Source organism: Ranitomeya variabilis, chromosome 1 (assembly GCF_051348905.1).
Source record: "Ranitomeya variabilis isolate aRanVar5 chromosome 1, aRanVar5.hap1, whole genome shotgun sequence".
Lineage (NCBI taxonomy): Eukaryota > Metazoa > Chordata > Amphibia > Anura > Dendrobatidae > Ranitomeya > Ranitomeya variabilis.
In genome coordinates, this window is record NC_135232.1 from 746700421 (window position 1) to 746716284 (window position 15864).

At 48.2% G+C, this 15864-nt stretch overlaps 1 protein-coding gene across 3 annotated transcripts in view; it reads left to right on the plus strand.

Annotated features, from left to right (window-relative positions):
- TXNDC16 (thioredoxin domain containing 16) overlaps window positions 1-3913 on the plus strand; it is a 75858-nt gene extending 71945 nt beyond the window's left edge. For all 3 annotated transcript variants that reach the window (XM_077270000.1, XM_077270007.1, XM_077270017.1), the window contains 2 exons: window positions 2194-2384; window positions 3151-3913. In XM_077270000.1, coding sequence (XP_077126115.1) covers window positions 2194-2384; window positions 3151-3401 — 442 coding nt within the window. In that variant the 3' untranslated portion in view covers window positions 3402-3913. The remainder of the gene's footprint in view (window positions 1-2193; window positions 2385-3150) is intronic.
- The last annotated feature ends 11951 nt before the right edge of the window (window positions 3914-15864 follow it).

Below are 15864 nucleotides of genomic sequence, written 5' to 3' on the forward strand. Positions count from 1 at the left end.
TCATGGTTGGGGGGCACACTTGGGGGACCAGGTTGTCCAAGGGTTGTGGTCGGCTTCGGAGTTAGACGATTCGTCTAATAAAAAAGAACTAAAAGCCATCTATCATGCCCTATGTGAATTCCTCCCACAGTTGCGCGGAACACATACCAGGGTACTCTCAGACAACATGACATCAGTGGCTTACGTCAACCATCAAGGCGGAACGAGATCAGGCACTCTCATGTCTATAGCCGAAAACATCTTGACTATAGCCGAAGATCATCTTCTGTCCTTATCAGCACTACATGTCCGAGGAATAGACAACGCAAAAGCAGACTTTCTCAGTCGTCATACCCTCCATCAGGGGGAGTGGGTGTTAAATCGTCGGATATTCAATATGATAACTATAAAATGGGGTATACCCGACATAGATCTCTTCGCTACAAGAGACAACAGGCAAGTGAAAACATTCGCCTCAATGTTCCGGACAGACAACCCCGATGTTCTCGACGCCCTCCAGATCCCGTGGACATTTCAGAAAGCGTATGCCTTTCCCCCGATGGTTCTTCTTCCAACAGTAATCAGGAAGATAAGGGAGGACAGAGCGAATGTGATCTTGATTGCCCCGTTCTGGCCAAAGAGACCATGGTTTTCTCTGCTCAGAGCCATGTCCGTCTCGGATCCATGGATTCTCCCAGAGAATCAGGATCTGCTTTTCCAGGGGCCCTTCAACCACCCTCATGTGAAGGGTCTGCGGTTGACAGCCTGGGATTTGAGAGGCAGCTATTGAAACTAAGGGGCTTCTCTGATAGAGTAATTGATACCCTACTGCTGAGTAGGAAAAGATCCACTACAGCGATCTATGTAAAAGTATGGAAGAAATTTTTAAGCCTCTATCCCTCAGCCCTGTCAAAGGAAATTCCAGTCTCCTTTATTCTCGAATTTCTCCAGAAAGGACGGGACTTAGGCCTTTCAGTTAATACCTTAAGAGTGCAAGTTTCTGCGCTAGGGGCTCTGTATAGTCACAACGTTGCGGGAGATAGGTGGATATCCAGATTCATTTCAGCCTGCCAGAGAGCAGAACCGGTCCAAATTCCCCACTCACCTCCTTGGGATGTTAATCTGGTCCTTGAAGCCTTGACGGATCACCCATTTGAGCCTCTACATTCTGCTCACATTAAACATGTCTCCCTCAAGACGGCTCTTCTTGTCGCCTTAGTATCGGCAAGAAGGGTAAGTGACATACAGGCACTATCGGTAGATCCTCCATTTATGTCAATATTGCCAGATAGGATTGTCCTAAAAACAGACCCTTCCTACTTACCTAAAATGTGTACTAAATTCCATAGGTCTCAAGAAATTCTTCTTCCTACCTTCTATAATAACCCTACTAATCAGGAGGAAGAAAAGTACCATACTTTAGACGTGAGAAGGGCTGTGATAACCTATCTAGACAGGACTAGTCCCTGGAGGAAGAGCAGGGCTCTCTTTGTTTCCTTCCAGGGTCAAAGGAAAGGAGCTGGTGTTACTAAGGGCACATTATCCCGATGGATTCGGGAGGCGATATACCTGGCCTATTCATCTAAAGGGGAAGATCCACCTGAGACTGTGAAGGCACATTCCACCCGGGCGATAGCATCATCCTGGGCAGAGCGAGCAGAGGTTCCGATAGAACTCATATGTAAGGCCGCAACCTGGTCGTCCCCTACTACCTTCTATAGTCACTATAGACTAGATTTATCTGCCTCCACTGACCTGTGTTTTGGTAGATCAGTTCTTAACACGATAATCCCCCCCAAATGACTGTCTCTGAAAGTCTCTCAGTGGGTGCTGTCGTGGCGAAGAGAAAACACCGGATTACGTACCGGTAATGCTCTTTTATAGAGCCACGACAGCACCCCTTCACTTCCCTCCCTTATATATTAGTTTGCATATGAGCACGGATAAGGGTGATTGGTTCTTGTAAATATTAGTAGTCTAAGATTAAATGATAATAGAATTGCCTACTAATACTGGTGGGCGGTTCCTCGCAATCTCTGTAACCCAAACTGTGGGAGCGAGGGGACCGCCCCTTTTTATCTCTCCATAGGGTTTCCTGTTCCTAGGGGCGGATCCCCTCTCTCAGTGGGTGCTGTCGTGGCTCTATAAAAGAGCATTACCGGTACGTAATCCGGTGTTTCTGCCGCATCTTTTCACCTATACACTTTCTTGCAGAAGGAACACTCCGGCCGGGCTCCTGGTACTGAAGGCGTATTTCAGCGTGATCCCACCCTTGCCTCAGCTCGTGCTCGTAACTCCTGATTCTCCGGGGCAAGTCTTCGCTCTTCCCGTAGATCGGCAGATTAGTGAAGTCGGCATCTTATATTGGCTGGAAATGATAAAAGCTGGCGAGGAAGTTCCCGTCTGTAAGTGGCCATAAGATAAGATTCTTCTGCAGAGGTCCAGCTTCTGCCCCCTCCGCTCCAATCATTTTCTATAGGACTGCTCGGCCTTCGCTCCCGACAGATAATTTCTTAAGAGCTATATATTTGGGACAATTGAGGGTCTCCGCAGTCAGACATCCGGCGATAAAAGACTTTAAGGAATATTTTGTTTTTGGAAAACTTACCTAATGTTATACCTGCACAAACCTCAGGCATCATGTTCGGCCCCCTCCCGCATGACGTCTGGTCTTTCACCCCCCACCCCTGGCATCATGTATGGTCTCCCTCCCCCCCAGGATCACGTCCCGTCCCTCGCCAGCATCACGTCCGGTCTCCCCCTTCCCGGCATCATGTCCGGTACCCCCCGGCATAACGTCCGGTCCCTCCCCCCAGCATCACGACAGGTCTTCCCCCCCCCCCCCCCCCCCCCTGGCATTACGTCCAGTCCTCCCCAGCATTACTTCCGGTCCCCCCGGGCATCACGTCCAGTCCCCCCGACAAAACATGTCCGCTCTCTTCTATAAACAGCGCCACACCTGGCCATAGGTTGTGTTTGGTATTGCAGCTCGGCTGCTTTGAAATAAAAAATACTGAGATGTGATACTGCACACAGCCTGTAGACAATGGGAGGGGCGCTAATTTGTTGAAGAAAGCGTTTTTTAAAAATGTTCTCACAAAGTGAATGTAGCGGGGCTGCGGTACCGCGCATCGCAGGCGTGCTGTAATGTTCTCATTTTTACCCTTCCAGACTCTTTAGCTAAAGACGATTGGGGGGCTCCGCTTCCACACTACAATTTCCTCGCCATGATGGATGAAGCTGATCCCAACTTGGCTGCTCAGAAAATTCGGATACATATGAAATCCGGCAGAAGTAAAAAAGCCGCAGTGTCCGACGAAGATGAGGAGGAGAAGCGGCGAAGAAAAGCCTCAAGTCTCCGTGGGACCTTCCCACAGTTCATAGATGAAGAAGAAGAGTCCGCGCCGCACCAGGAGCTGTGAACTGGGGGCGACTTGCCAGATTTCCCAGGGTCTGAGGTTCTGATCCATGGAAGGCTGACCAGAACCATTCATCAATTATCAACAGGACTGGACATGTCGCACTTTGCTGGCAGTCCGACCGCCGGGACCCCCATCAATCCCAAGAATGGGCACGGATTTTACAATCATTGTCTGTCAGGACTGTCCTTGGCGATTTCTGTCAGTCCCCTACACACTACGCATGCTCAACCACCGCTCCATTCTAATGGGGGCTCCAGAAACCTGTTTTTGGGTTTGGTGGGCGTCCCAGCAGCAGGACCCCATCTACTAGCAACTTATTCCCTATTCTGTGAATAGGCTGCTCTATATATGTGCCATGCTTTATACTGCAGCACTGCTTTTTCAGACTGATATCCATGCTGATTAGATGATGTACCCTTTGATTTTTTTATTGGACCCCGTGGTTTTATGTTAGGTCTTACCTCCTTCCATATGGACGGTTCCTTTTCCTCTCTAATAAATGTGTTTTACTATATTGGAGCTGTCGAGTTTTTGTTTTTTAATGGATTTTCCTACAAATCGGCAATTGCCCGTCTTGTATTACAGGGTGAGAGCAGATCGATCAGATCATATGTAACCTTCGTCTCTGGGATATTGTGCTGAGACACTCGGCAGAAGACAGGGATGAAGGGAGCCGGAGCGACGCTCGTTGAGACAAACTGCAGAAGACAGAGATGAAGGAGCCAGAGTGGCGCTCACTGAGACACACTGCAGAAGACAGAGATGAAGGAGCGGGAGCGGCGCTCACTGAGACACACTGCAGAAGACAGAGATGAAGGAGCCAGAGCGGCGCTCACTGAGACACACTGCAGAAGAGAGAGATGAAGGAGCCAGAGCGGCGCTCACTGAGACACACTGCAGAAGACAGAGATGAAGGAGCAGGAGCGGCGCTCACTGAGACACACTGCAGAAGAGAGAGATGAAGGAGCGGGAGCGGCGCTCACTGAGACACACTGCAGAAAACACAGATGAAGGAGCCAGAGCGGCGCTCACTGAGACACACTGCAGAAGACACAGATGAAGGAGCCAGAGCGGCGCTCACTGAGACACACTGCAGAAGACAGAGATGAAGGAGCCAGAGCGGCGCTCACTGAGACACTGCAGAAGAGAGAGATGAAGGAGCCAGAGCGGCGCTCATTGAGACACACTGCAGAAGACACAGATGAAGGAGCTAGAGCGGCGCTCACTGAAACACACTGCAGAAGACAGAGATGAAGGAGCCAGAGCGGCGCTCACGAGACACTCGGCAGAAGATGCAGATGAAGGAAGTCGGAGCGGTGCTCACTGAGACAGTCGGCAGAAGACACAGATGGGGCAGAATGGAGACACGGAAGCAGCATGGAGACACGGGCAGGATGGAGACTCGGGGCAGGATGGAGACATGGTGCAGGATGGAGACAGATAGGGCAGGAATATGGGGCAGGCTGGAGACACTGGGGCAGGCTGGAGACACTGGGGCAGGCTGGAGACATGGGGGCAGGCTGGAGACATGGGGGCAGGCTGCAGACACAGGCAGAATGGAGACGGGGCAGGATTGAGATAAGGGGCAGAATGGAGACACGGGGCAGGATGGAGACACGGGGCAGGATGGAGACAAGGGGCAGAATGGAGACACGGGGGGCAGGATGGGAGACACGGGGGCAGGCTGGAGGCAGGATGGGAGATGGGGCAGAATAGAGACACTGAGGCGGGATGGGAGACGGGGCAGAATGGAGACAGGAGGCAGAATGGAGACACTGGGCAGGATGGAGACAGATGGGGCAGCATGGAGACACGAGGCAGGATGGAGACAGATGGGGCAGGATGGAGACACATGGTGCAGGATCATGGGGTAGGATGTAGACAGATGTGGCAGGATCATGGGACAGATGGGGCAGGATGGAGTACATATGGGGCCAGGATGGGAGAACATATGGCTGGAGCCAGGAATGAGACACACGGGGGCCAGGATGGGGGATATTATTACCATAGGGGCTTATTAAGGGATATTATTACTGCAGTGATGTATTTATTTTATTTTTTTGATGATACGGTTTTAAATGTGGGAGGCGGTCCTGTTACTGTGCAGAGCGACACTGTCACTTTTTTTCTTCATCTGGTGTAGTTTAGAATATGGGAAAAAATAAGTAATGTGTTCTGCAAGCAGTGCTCTTGATAACTGTGCTATTTCCTGCAGAGACGAGCCCTGGCTGGAAGAAGTAACGGCGCTCTGTGCTGGATGGAGATGAAAAGCAAAGATGAAGGACTTCACCTAGAGATGTCACTGGTGAGTCAGTGTGTTACCTATACACTGTATACTATATGCAGCGGTCCTGTGTACAATGTCACCAGTGATCACTGTATTACCTGTACACTGACACTATATACAGAGCTCCTGTGTATAATGACACTTATGGTGATATTAGTATTGTGGTTTTTTTTATTACTGATCAGTATTGTAGTATTCAGTCACCATGTGGTAGTAATATGTGGTCTGGACATCGTGCGGTGGTATTTATCCCTTGTATGTGATATTATTCGGGCACTAGTGGCAATATGTGGTCCGAACATGGTGTAACAGTATTTGTTCCTTGTATGTGGTAGTATAAGTCACTATGTGGTCATAATATGTGGTCTGGTCATGGTGCAGTGGTATTTGTCCCTTGTATGTGATATTATTCAGTCACTGTGGTGGTAATATGTGGTCTAGACATGGTGTGGCGGTATTTGTTCCTTGTATGTGGTATTATATATAGGTCACTATGTGGTGGTAACATGTTGTCTGGCCATGGTGTGGCGGTATTTCTTCCTTGTATGTACTATTATTTGGTCACTATGTGGTGGTAATATGTGGTCTGGTCATGGTGTGGTGGTATTTGTTCCTTGTATGTGGTATTATTGGTCACCATGTTGTGGTAATATGTGTTCTGGACATGGTGCGGTGGTATTCTTCCCTTGTATGTGATATTATTGGTCATTTTAAAAATTGAAAAATAAATAAAAATATACCTAAATTGTATTGGATATTTTAACAAATGATTAATAGATTAGCGTCGAGTAGGGCCTGGCCAAAAGAGTCTTGTCGAGGTGGCGGCTTAAAAAATCTTTTGGCCAAAGCAAAAGCTGCTGGCTATGTGTGTGATCGGTGATGGGAACTGTTAATGTGTGATTGGTGAAAAGTGGAGTTTTTCCAAGAGAGCGCGGTGGGACTGTGGACAGTTCAAGGGGTGGAGGCGGGGCTGGGGTGGAGCCTGGGCGGAGTCTCAAGGAGGCCCCGAAAATTTTGCCAGTATGGGGCCCCGAAATTCCTAGTGGCAGCCCTGGTAACGGCCCTGCTAGGTTTCCATCATGGTGTTAGTAATTTTACAGGAAAAATCTGTGAAAAAAATAAATTTGTCCATAAAATATTATTTGCTATTTTGTGCAAACTACACACGAGAACCTCTTCCATGTATCCAATATTGTCTCCTAAACTGTTTCTGCTAGAAAAAAAGTGTTGAATTCTACTTTGTGTGAACAGCGGGGTTTTTTCATGTTTTTTTGTGCAGCCTTTTACAGTAACAGAAAAATGAATGCGATTTCCAAAATGTCTTTGATTTGGTGCAGTTTTTTCTTGCATTTATTAGGCTGGAGTCACACACAACGTATAAAAAATACGGTCTGTTTTTACAGACCAAATACGCAGACATGTTCCCTGAACAGTGATTCGTATGTCATCCGTAAGCAAGGTGTGGCTGCGTATTTTGCGCATGTAAATCCCCGTATGGCATCCGAAAGGCGAGATTTTCTCGCCAGCCTGCAAAATGGACATAGAATATATATAATATATATAGAGAGAGAGTATATATATATATATATATATATATATATATATATATATATATATATATATATATATATATATATATATATATATATATATATATATATATATATACACTCACTGGCCACTTTATTAGGTACACCTGTCCAACTTCTTGTTAACACTTAATTTCTAATCAGCCAATCACATGGCGGCAACTCAGTGCATTTAGGCATGTAGACATGGTCAAGACAATCTCCTGCAGTTCAAACTGAGCATCAGTATGGGGAAGAAAGGTGATTTGAGTGCCTTTGAACGTGGCATGGTTGTTGGTGCCAGAAGGGCTGGTCTGAGTATTTCAGAAACTGCTGATCTACTGGGATTTTCACGCACAACCATCTCTAGGGTTTACAGAGAATGGTCCGAAAAAGAAAAAAAATCCAGTGAGCGGCAGTTCTGTGGGCGGAAATGCCTTGTTGATGCCAGAGGTCAGAGGAGAATGGGCAGACTGGTTCGAGCTGATAGAAAGGCAACAGTGACTCAAATCGCCACCCGTTACAACCAAGGTAGGCCTAAGAGCATCTCTGAACGCACAGTGCGTCGAACTTTGAGGCAGATGGGCTACAGCAGCAGAAGACCACACCGGGTACCACTCCTTTCAGCTAAGAACAGGAAACTGAGGCTACAATTTGTACAAGCTCATCGAAATTGGACAGTAGAAGATTGGAAAAACGTTGCTTGGTCTGATGAGTCTCGATTTCTGCTGCGACATTCGGATGGTAGGGTCAGAATTTGGCGTAAACAACATGAAAGCATGGATCCATCCTGCCTTGTATGGAGCATCTTTGGGATGTGCAGCCGACAAATCTGCGGCAACTGTGTGATGCCATCATGTCAATATGGACCAAAATCTCTGAGGAATGCTTCCAGCACCTTGTTGAATCTATGCCACGAAGAATTGAGGCAGTTCTGAAGGCAAAAGGGGGTCCAACCCGTTACTAGCATGGTGTACCTAATAAAGTGGCCGGTGAGTGTATATATATATATATATATATATATGTGTGAAACACATATATATATATATATCTCCTTATCAAACCCGACAGGATATGAGACATGGATTACATACAGTAAACCATTTCATATCCCTTATATTTTTACATATTCCTCACTAATAATGTTAGAAGTGTCTAGGTGCAAAATTTGGGAGCTCTAGGTGTTAAAATAAAGGGTTAAATCACGGAAAAAACTGGCGTGGGATCCTGCGCAATTTTCTCCGCCAGAGTGGTAAAGCCAGTGACTGAGGGCAGATATTAATAGCCTAGAGAGGGTCCATGGTTATTGGCCCCCCTGGCTACAAACATCTGCCCCCAGCCACCCCAGAAAAGGCACATCTGGAAGATGCGCCCACTAAAAACTCACACTGATGGTCCGTGTGTAATCCGTATTTTTCTCGCCCCCATAGACTTTCATTGGCGGATTTTTTGCGCAATACGCTGACAAACGCAGCATCCTGCGATTTTCTACGCCCGTAAAGTACGGCCGAGAAATATACGGCAGATAGGAGCTGCCCCACAGAGAATCATTGGTCCGTGTGCAATGCGTTGTTTTTGCGCCTCTCATACGTCCGTATTCCTCTCTAGTGTGACCCCGGCCTGAATCTGTGATGAATTTTTAGAACTGCAGCATGTCAATTCTATCGGCGCTTTCCAGCGATTTTTACCCATTCAAATGAATACATTAAAAAAAGGTGCATAAAAAGTGCGTAATGTACACCGGTTTTTATCTTGCTCGCACTTTTCTTATGTGGAAAAAATGCCAATGAGCTCTGTGTGAGCATAACCTATTGGTACGTTTTTTAATGTAAAAAACGATACGTTGTTTGTTTTTATGGGAGCTGTTTTTTTCTCACGGCTTTTGATTGGATGGAGGCTGGTTTGGGGCGATCTCCATCACAGAAGTGATATATGTGCTTTCTAATTTCCAGCCTGGCATTTTTTTTTTTTTCTAGACCTGAAGTGAGAAAAACGCATCCAAAAACCCAACATAAAAACAGCAAGTGGATTTACAATAGAGACGAATAGGCAGTTTTTTAAGCAGTTTTTTCTCAAGGTTTTTTTTGGGGAGGATCTGCTCAAAAAAAAAAAAAAAAAAAACAAACAAAAACCTGTGTGCACATGGCCTAATATTCCATCTATGCCATAGAATCTCTCTCCCTGTATCACTTTATGCTCCCAATTTTTCTTCATATGAATCCAACAAAAAATGGTCCAATGCTCCAGCGGGCCTGCGAGGAAATACTACAGAGGACTATACCTGACAACGGAGCCTTCACGGCAGCACATGGAGGTTGTGTAGCTCCAAACTAGGGCCGGATTCACACATCTGTGCACGGATCGGCCACAGCTCTCAGGTTTTGCTTGATTTTTGGCGGTACAAGTTGTAGTTTTCATTTTACTGTATGATGTACTGAAAAACGAGAAAACAAAATTCCACTTGAAATTGTGTTAAAAATAATTGCAATAAAAACCAACCCTCAATCTGATCACTGTATTTTGTGCTTTTTTATGGTGTTTAATGCACAGCAAAAATGACCTGAAAACACAATTCTTCAGGTCAGTATGATTATGCAGATACCAATCTTCTATGTTTTTTTTTAATATGTTAATAGTGCAAAAAAACAAAAAAATAAAAAACAGAAAAATGTTTTATGTCGTTATTTTCTGAAACCCATCAGTAAAAGTCATAAATAAGGACCTCATACACTGATTGCAGAAAAATAGTCCACGGCGCTCCCTTCTGGCCACAGCTGGAACCGCAGCCCTTTTCATTGCAGAAAGGATTCTTTACAGTTAGAGCAGTGTATCCAGGCAGAATGGCTATATACCCGGAGGGGAACATTGGCTGCCCCTGGGACTGTTGTAGGGAGGTCTGCTCTGATCCTGGTGGTGTCCATACATGCATCCTGCAGGGCAGGAATCCTATTCAGACGTGCCTGCACCCGCACAGTACGGGCCAGGAATCGGCAGCCAAGATCCGCCGCCGCCAAGATTCGCCGCTGGGATACACTTAATCTTTGTTTAAATAAAAGTAAAATTGGTTTGGGGTTAAACAAGCAATGGGAAAACGCATGACCCCGGTGACCCGAGGCATCCACCACATCTGTGCATATGTGAAAGCCAGCGGCTATGTAAGGAGCCGCCACATTTGTCTGCACGGATGCCAAGAGAATTGTATTTTAACCCCTTAACCACTTTTTATTGCTCAAATACATCTAAAATAAGTTGGATAGGGAGATTGGGGTTTCCAGGGCCCCTGCAGAGGAAATGCTCTCAGGTTATAGATAAGGATCTGGGAACGGATGGAGAAATGTGCTTTATTCCAAGGTTACTTGTATGTGATCTACAGAAAAGGACGAGGGGAAGAAGTGACTGCCTTATACATTTCTTGCACCCCAGTCATGGACAATTTGGGGCCCAAGAGATAACGGGGCCACATCACCTCTAAAGCAGGTGGATTGTGCATTCAGAGGAGCTATTGGACTGCAGAGGGCCCATATATTGCTCCTGTTCAGGGGCCCCTGCTCTCAGGGTCCATCATGGCAGCCATGTTCGCTCTCCTGTGAAGACTCCCTAAGGCTATGTGCACACGCTGCGGATTTTGCTGCGGATCCGCAGCAGTTTTCCCAAAGTTTACAGTACCATGTAAACCTATGGGAAAAAAAATCCGCTGTGCACATGCTGCGGAAAATTCCGCGCGGAAACGCAGCAGATTATTTTCCGCAGCATGTCAATTCTTTGTGCGGATTCCGCAGCGGTTTTCAACCAGCACCAATAGGAAAGTGCAGTTGAAAACCCGCAGAGGAATCCGCAGAAGAAACCGCGAGAAAATCCGCAGTGAAAACCGCAGTGGTTTTGCACTGCGGATTTTCCAAATCCAAATCCGCAACGTGGACACATACCCTAAAGGGTCTAACAAAGTTAATTTTATTTTATTTTTTTAATCCTAAAAATATTTTGCATCCCCATGCCCAATCTGCCAAAAACTATTTAAAAACATGATATATGCCTAAATGTGGGGAAAAAATCAGAACCACCAGAATTGCCATTTTTCTGTTGCTGCTCCCCCCCCCCAAAAAAAAAAAAAAGCAGTATAAAGCAATGAATGTGATAAGAACTCAAAAAGGTGTCAATAATGACAAACTAAAAAACCAAGCCCCCAATGGCTCCGACGATGGAAGAATAGAAATATTATGAGTCCCAGAAAATGGCGACCATCGTTTTTCTTTTACACAAATGGCAGAATTTTTTTTCTCCAACAAAATAATTAAAAAACCTGGAGAAATTTGGTATCGTCGTAATGGTAATGACCCGGAGAGTCCTGCCTGCGCCAGGGCACTTTACTGCACAATGAATGCTGCAAAATTAAAAAAAATATATAATAAAATTGCGGAATTGCATCTTTTTGCTATTTTGCGGCACTTGGATTTTTTCGCTATTTTTCTGTACCTTTTATGGTAAAGTGAATGGTGTCATTGAACAGTACAGTCCGTCCTGCAAAAAAATCCATCCCTCCCCCTGGCTACAAGGGAGGAAAAAAATAATAAAAAAGTTCTGGCTCTTGGGGAAAAGTGGAGAAAAAAACGAGAGCGCAAAAATGAAAAATTCCCGGGTCATTGAGGCGTATGGATGATCGTGTGTAGATTTGGGTCTTGGTGCGGGGGCGGCGCACTGTTTATATGGCGTTACATCAGAAGGTAAACACTGGATGGGACCATCTGTGCTAATGCAGGAGATTTCTGCCCCCGCACAATTAGGGGCTTATACGGGGTGGGGGGTGACGAGTTCTGTTTTCCAGTTCCTCCATTTCAAACTGTTTTTTCCCCCTGTTCTATGCTGGCTGCAGAATGAGTTAACTAAGAATCCATCAGTGAGATCTGACCAGGAATCTACCCATGGGGTAGTTTAGATTTTTACTATTGAGGCCTATGATTCTGTGTATGTACCATTATTGATGCAGTGGATCTGCATAACACTTGTCACTGCATATTATGGCCTTCAGATCATAGACAAGTGTGACCATTGGATGCCTTCCCCTCCCCCGCAGCCAAATCTGCAGCCACAAGAGAATAAAGCTGATTGCTGACCGGTAATATGGCCGCTAATGGTTCCGCTTCCTGCTAATGTAAAAAATGCAATGTGCTAATGCTCCTCTTGGATACGTTATTACTGCAAGAGTGAATAATAATCACCAACCGCTGTAAAATAGGGAAGATTGGCTGCAATAATGTAACAACTGTGAATATTGTATATAGTCGCTACTTAATAACTAGTTTTTAACCTGTAATTTGCCTTATGCATTGTGTAGCTAACTTGTCCTTGACGTGATTTCTATTTATGTTAGGTCTAAGTCCAAAGAAACCTGAGAGGGATCTCAGAACTAATTTTCTTTCCACCACTAGGTGGAGCTCACTACATGCAGACTTATACAGCCGCCACTAGGTGGAGCTCACACATGCAGATTTATACAGTGATCACTAGGGGGAGCTCACTACATACAGATTTATACAGTCACCATTAGCTGGAGCACACTACATGCAGATATATACAGCCACCACTAGGTGGAGCTCACACATACAGATTTATACAGTCATCACTAGGGGGAGCTCACTACATCCAGATTTACACAGCCACCACTAGGAGCCTGTAGTCTGTGGAGGAAGGTGTTGGTTTGTTTGCTCCAGGAGAGTCACCAGTTTTTTTTCCCACCAGTAATTCTCCCCCTCTCTGACCTAGGAAAGAGAGGGGTGTAGTGAATGGACTGTGGGGCTGAGTCCCCGTCTCCCACCCCTCGGTCTAAGCCGGCGAGGGGTGGGAGCTCATTGCTACCGGCAAAGAGGGTCACCAGATCCGGCAAGGCCCAAAACATGGAGGAGCCCAGGAAGACCCAGGAGGGCTGCAAAGCCCCTAAGGCTGAGGCGAGGGCCACTGTGGTGTCTCCTCCCGGAGGTGAGCGGAGCACTCGCAGAGGTGCAGCGGCGGCGGTGCAGAAGGATTGGGGCACTAGGGCCGCACGGGAGCCGGTTACCAGCTATGGCTCCCGCGTCCATGCGTACCTCAGCGAGTATGATGAGGCTGGGAAGACCATCAGGAGACTCCGGGAGGAGCTGAAGGAGGTGAGGCAAGCTGCAAGCAGAGCCTCCCGCACAGAGAAGTCTGCCCTGACAGCCAGGATATCCAGCCTGGGGATATGCATTGAGGGCATGGAAGCCCGGAGAGCGGCTATATTAGACTACAGCGGGCCCTTCCGGGAAAAACTGGAAAACGAGGACCGATTCCACAACATGGCTGCTGCAAAGGAGCCAGAGGGGTCTCGGCGTCCGACCCAGGTGGAGGAGGTGGACCATGAGGAGATGGAGGAGGCGCCGTACCCACCTGGGGGCTTGGTAAGTGATCTCCAGGCCACACACAGCGGGATAGATCCAGTGCAGGTCCCACTCCCATCAGACAATAGTATTTCAGAGGATGATGGGGGTGATGCGGATGATAGCAGCAGCGATAACAGCAGTAGTGGGGGTTGCCTCGTCTTGCAGCAGATCCGTCAGCTGGAGTCCCCAGTAAATTATGCCCACCTGAAGTTTGGGGATGAGGTCTGCGGGGACGAGGCAACCAGGAGGGGGAAAAAGAAAAGCAAAAAAAGGAAGAAAACATCGGAGGAGAGGTTGGTGTTTGTCCCCCTTCCTGGGACCCCCCGGTCCCGCTGTGTGGAGCCCGCTACCCACCCCGGCCCGGGACCTGCAGTGGTTCCGGTGCGAGGGAGCGGGGAGAGTACAAGTCGTATGGCGCAGGTCGCCGTCTCTGCTGGCGGTAGCAGAGGGGGCGAGAGTGGGCATGCGGCTGCAGAGCCGGACAGTGTGCATGGTCTGGAGTGTGGCCCTGTGGCGGGCAGTAATAAGATCTGTGGAGGTGTCCAGGCCCGATCCTCTGTGGAAACGGGGGACGGCCTGGTGCCTGCTGCACCTGCTGGCGCTCGGGGGGTGGAGGCTGTGGGTACCTTGCCGGTGGTCGCCGCTCCCCGCAGTGTTGGCGGTGCGCTGTCAGCCGGGGCCGCATCATCGGCGGCGTGTGCTGTGGTGTCGGGGTCCCCCACATGCAGATCCGATGCTGGGTCAAAATCCGGGACCCCGGCACCGCTTATCATCTCAGGTGCAGCTGTAATGGCTGCGGTAATGCCGGACCGGATCGCACCCTCACCGGAGGGGGTCGCACCGCTGGGGTCCTCTGCATGTGTGTCACCTGTATCTGTGGGGGACCCGGCGGTGAAGTGCACACAGGAGCGTGGAGATGGTCTGCAGGAGAGGCTGGAGCAACAGTCTGCAGCTGCCAGCACATGCTCTGCTGAAAAGCAGGGTGTGGTAATCAAACCCTGCAGTATGGATCTTAAAGGGGCAGCTGCACTGCAAATAGCAACAACCCCAGCAGAAAGCAGAAAAAAAAATGCAAACAAAAATGTAAATAAGAATGGAAGTGGTGCAAGTGGTGTGAATAGTGTCTGTGATAATGGTGACGGGTCAGGGGTGGTTTCTGCTGGAGGTATGGTTGGTGTGAATAGTGCCAGTGCGGTGATTTCTACCAGTGAAAATGGTGAGGCTGAGGTAAGTGAGGTGGAGATGGTTGACTGTGAGGTTGAGGGTTCAGGGAATATAGGGGCTGGTCCATCGTCCCCCTCACCTGCAGCCGCCATTAGTTATGCGGCTGCTGCCGCTGGGGTTCCACAGGGGTCTTCCTCATCTCCGAACCCAGGGAATGAAGCTTTTCGCCGCTGTTTCCTGGAGGCCCTCAAAAAAGGGGAGCGGACGATCAATGTAGAGGGAAGAGAGGTGGCGTTGTCCTACTGGCTAGATAAGTTTGGTCTAGCTGCCTTCCAAGAGAAAAAGGGGGGGGAGACCGTGTGGTCCCTCCCGACAGCCGGGCAGGGGGTCTCCAGGAGAAATGTGGTTCGTCTTCGCTGGAGGGGCGATGAGGCTTGTCCATCCAGGACAAATGTGGTGAAGCTCCTCATGAAGATGGACTTCAGGGCTATTGACATCTTTGCTCTGATACATCCTTTTGGGACCTACACCTTTGATATCAGCTTTGTTCGGCTGGAGGGCTTGGAGCTCTTTTGGTCGAATTATGAGCTGGTAAAAGAGGAGCCCGGCTGGCGAGGGTTCGCCGTGGAAGCAATTTCTCGCCAAAGTGGGCCAAAGAAAGTGACCGTTTTAACATGTAATGAGTCTCTTTCTGGCGTTGACATAATGACCTGGTTGAGCCGGTACGGCGAGGTTGTGGAGGTCCCTAAGAAGAACCGGGACGATTTTGGTATCTGGTCAGGTGGCTGGACCTTCATGGTAAAGTTGAAGCGTTCAGGTGGCACTGTCACCCACATCCCTTCCTCGGCTTTCCTGGGAAGGGATCGGATTCTGGTCTTCTACCAGGGGCAGCCGAAGGTATGCCACAGGTGCGGTGATCCTCGCCACTTCAGCGCGGGCTGCAAGGTGCAGAAATGTGCCTTGTGTGGCGAGGTGGGTCACCTCGCCGCATCCTGTGGTGTCATTCGATGTCACCTGTGTGGTGATCTAGGTCACCCGTTCAGCCGCTGCCC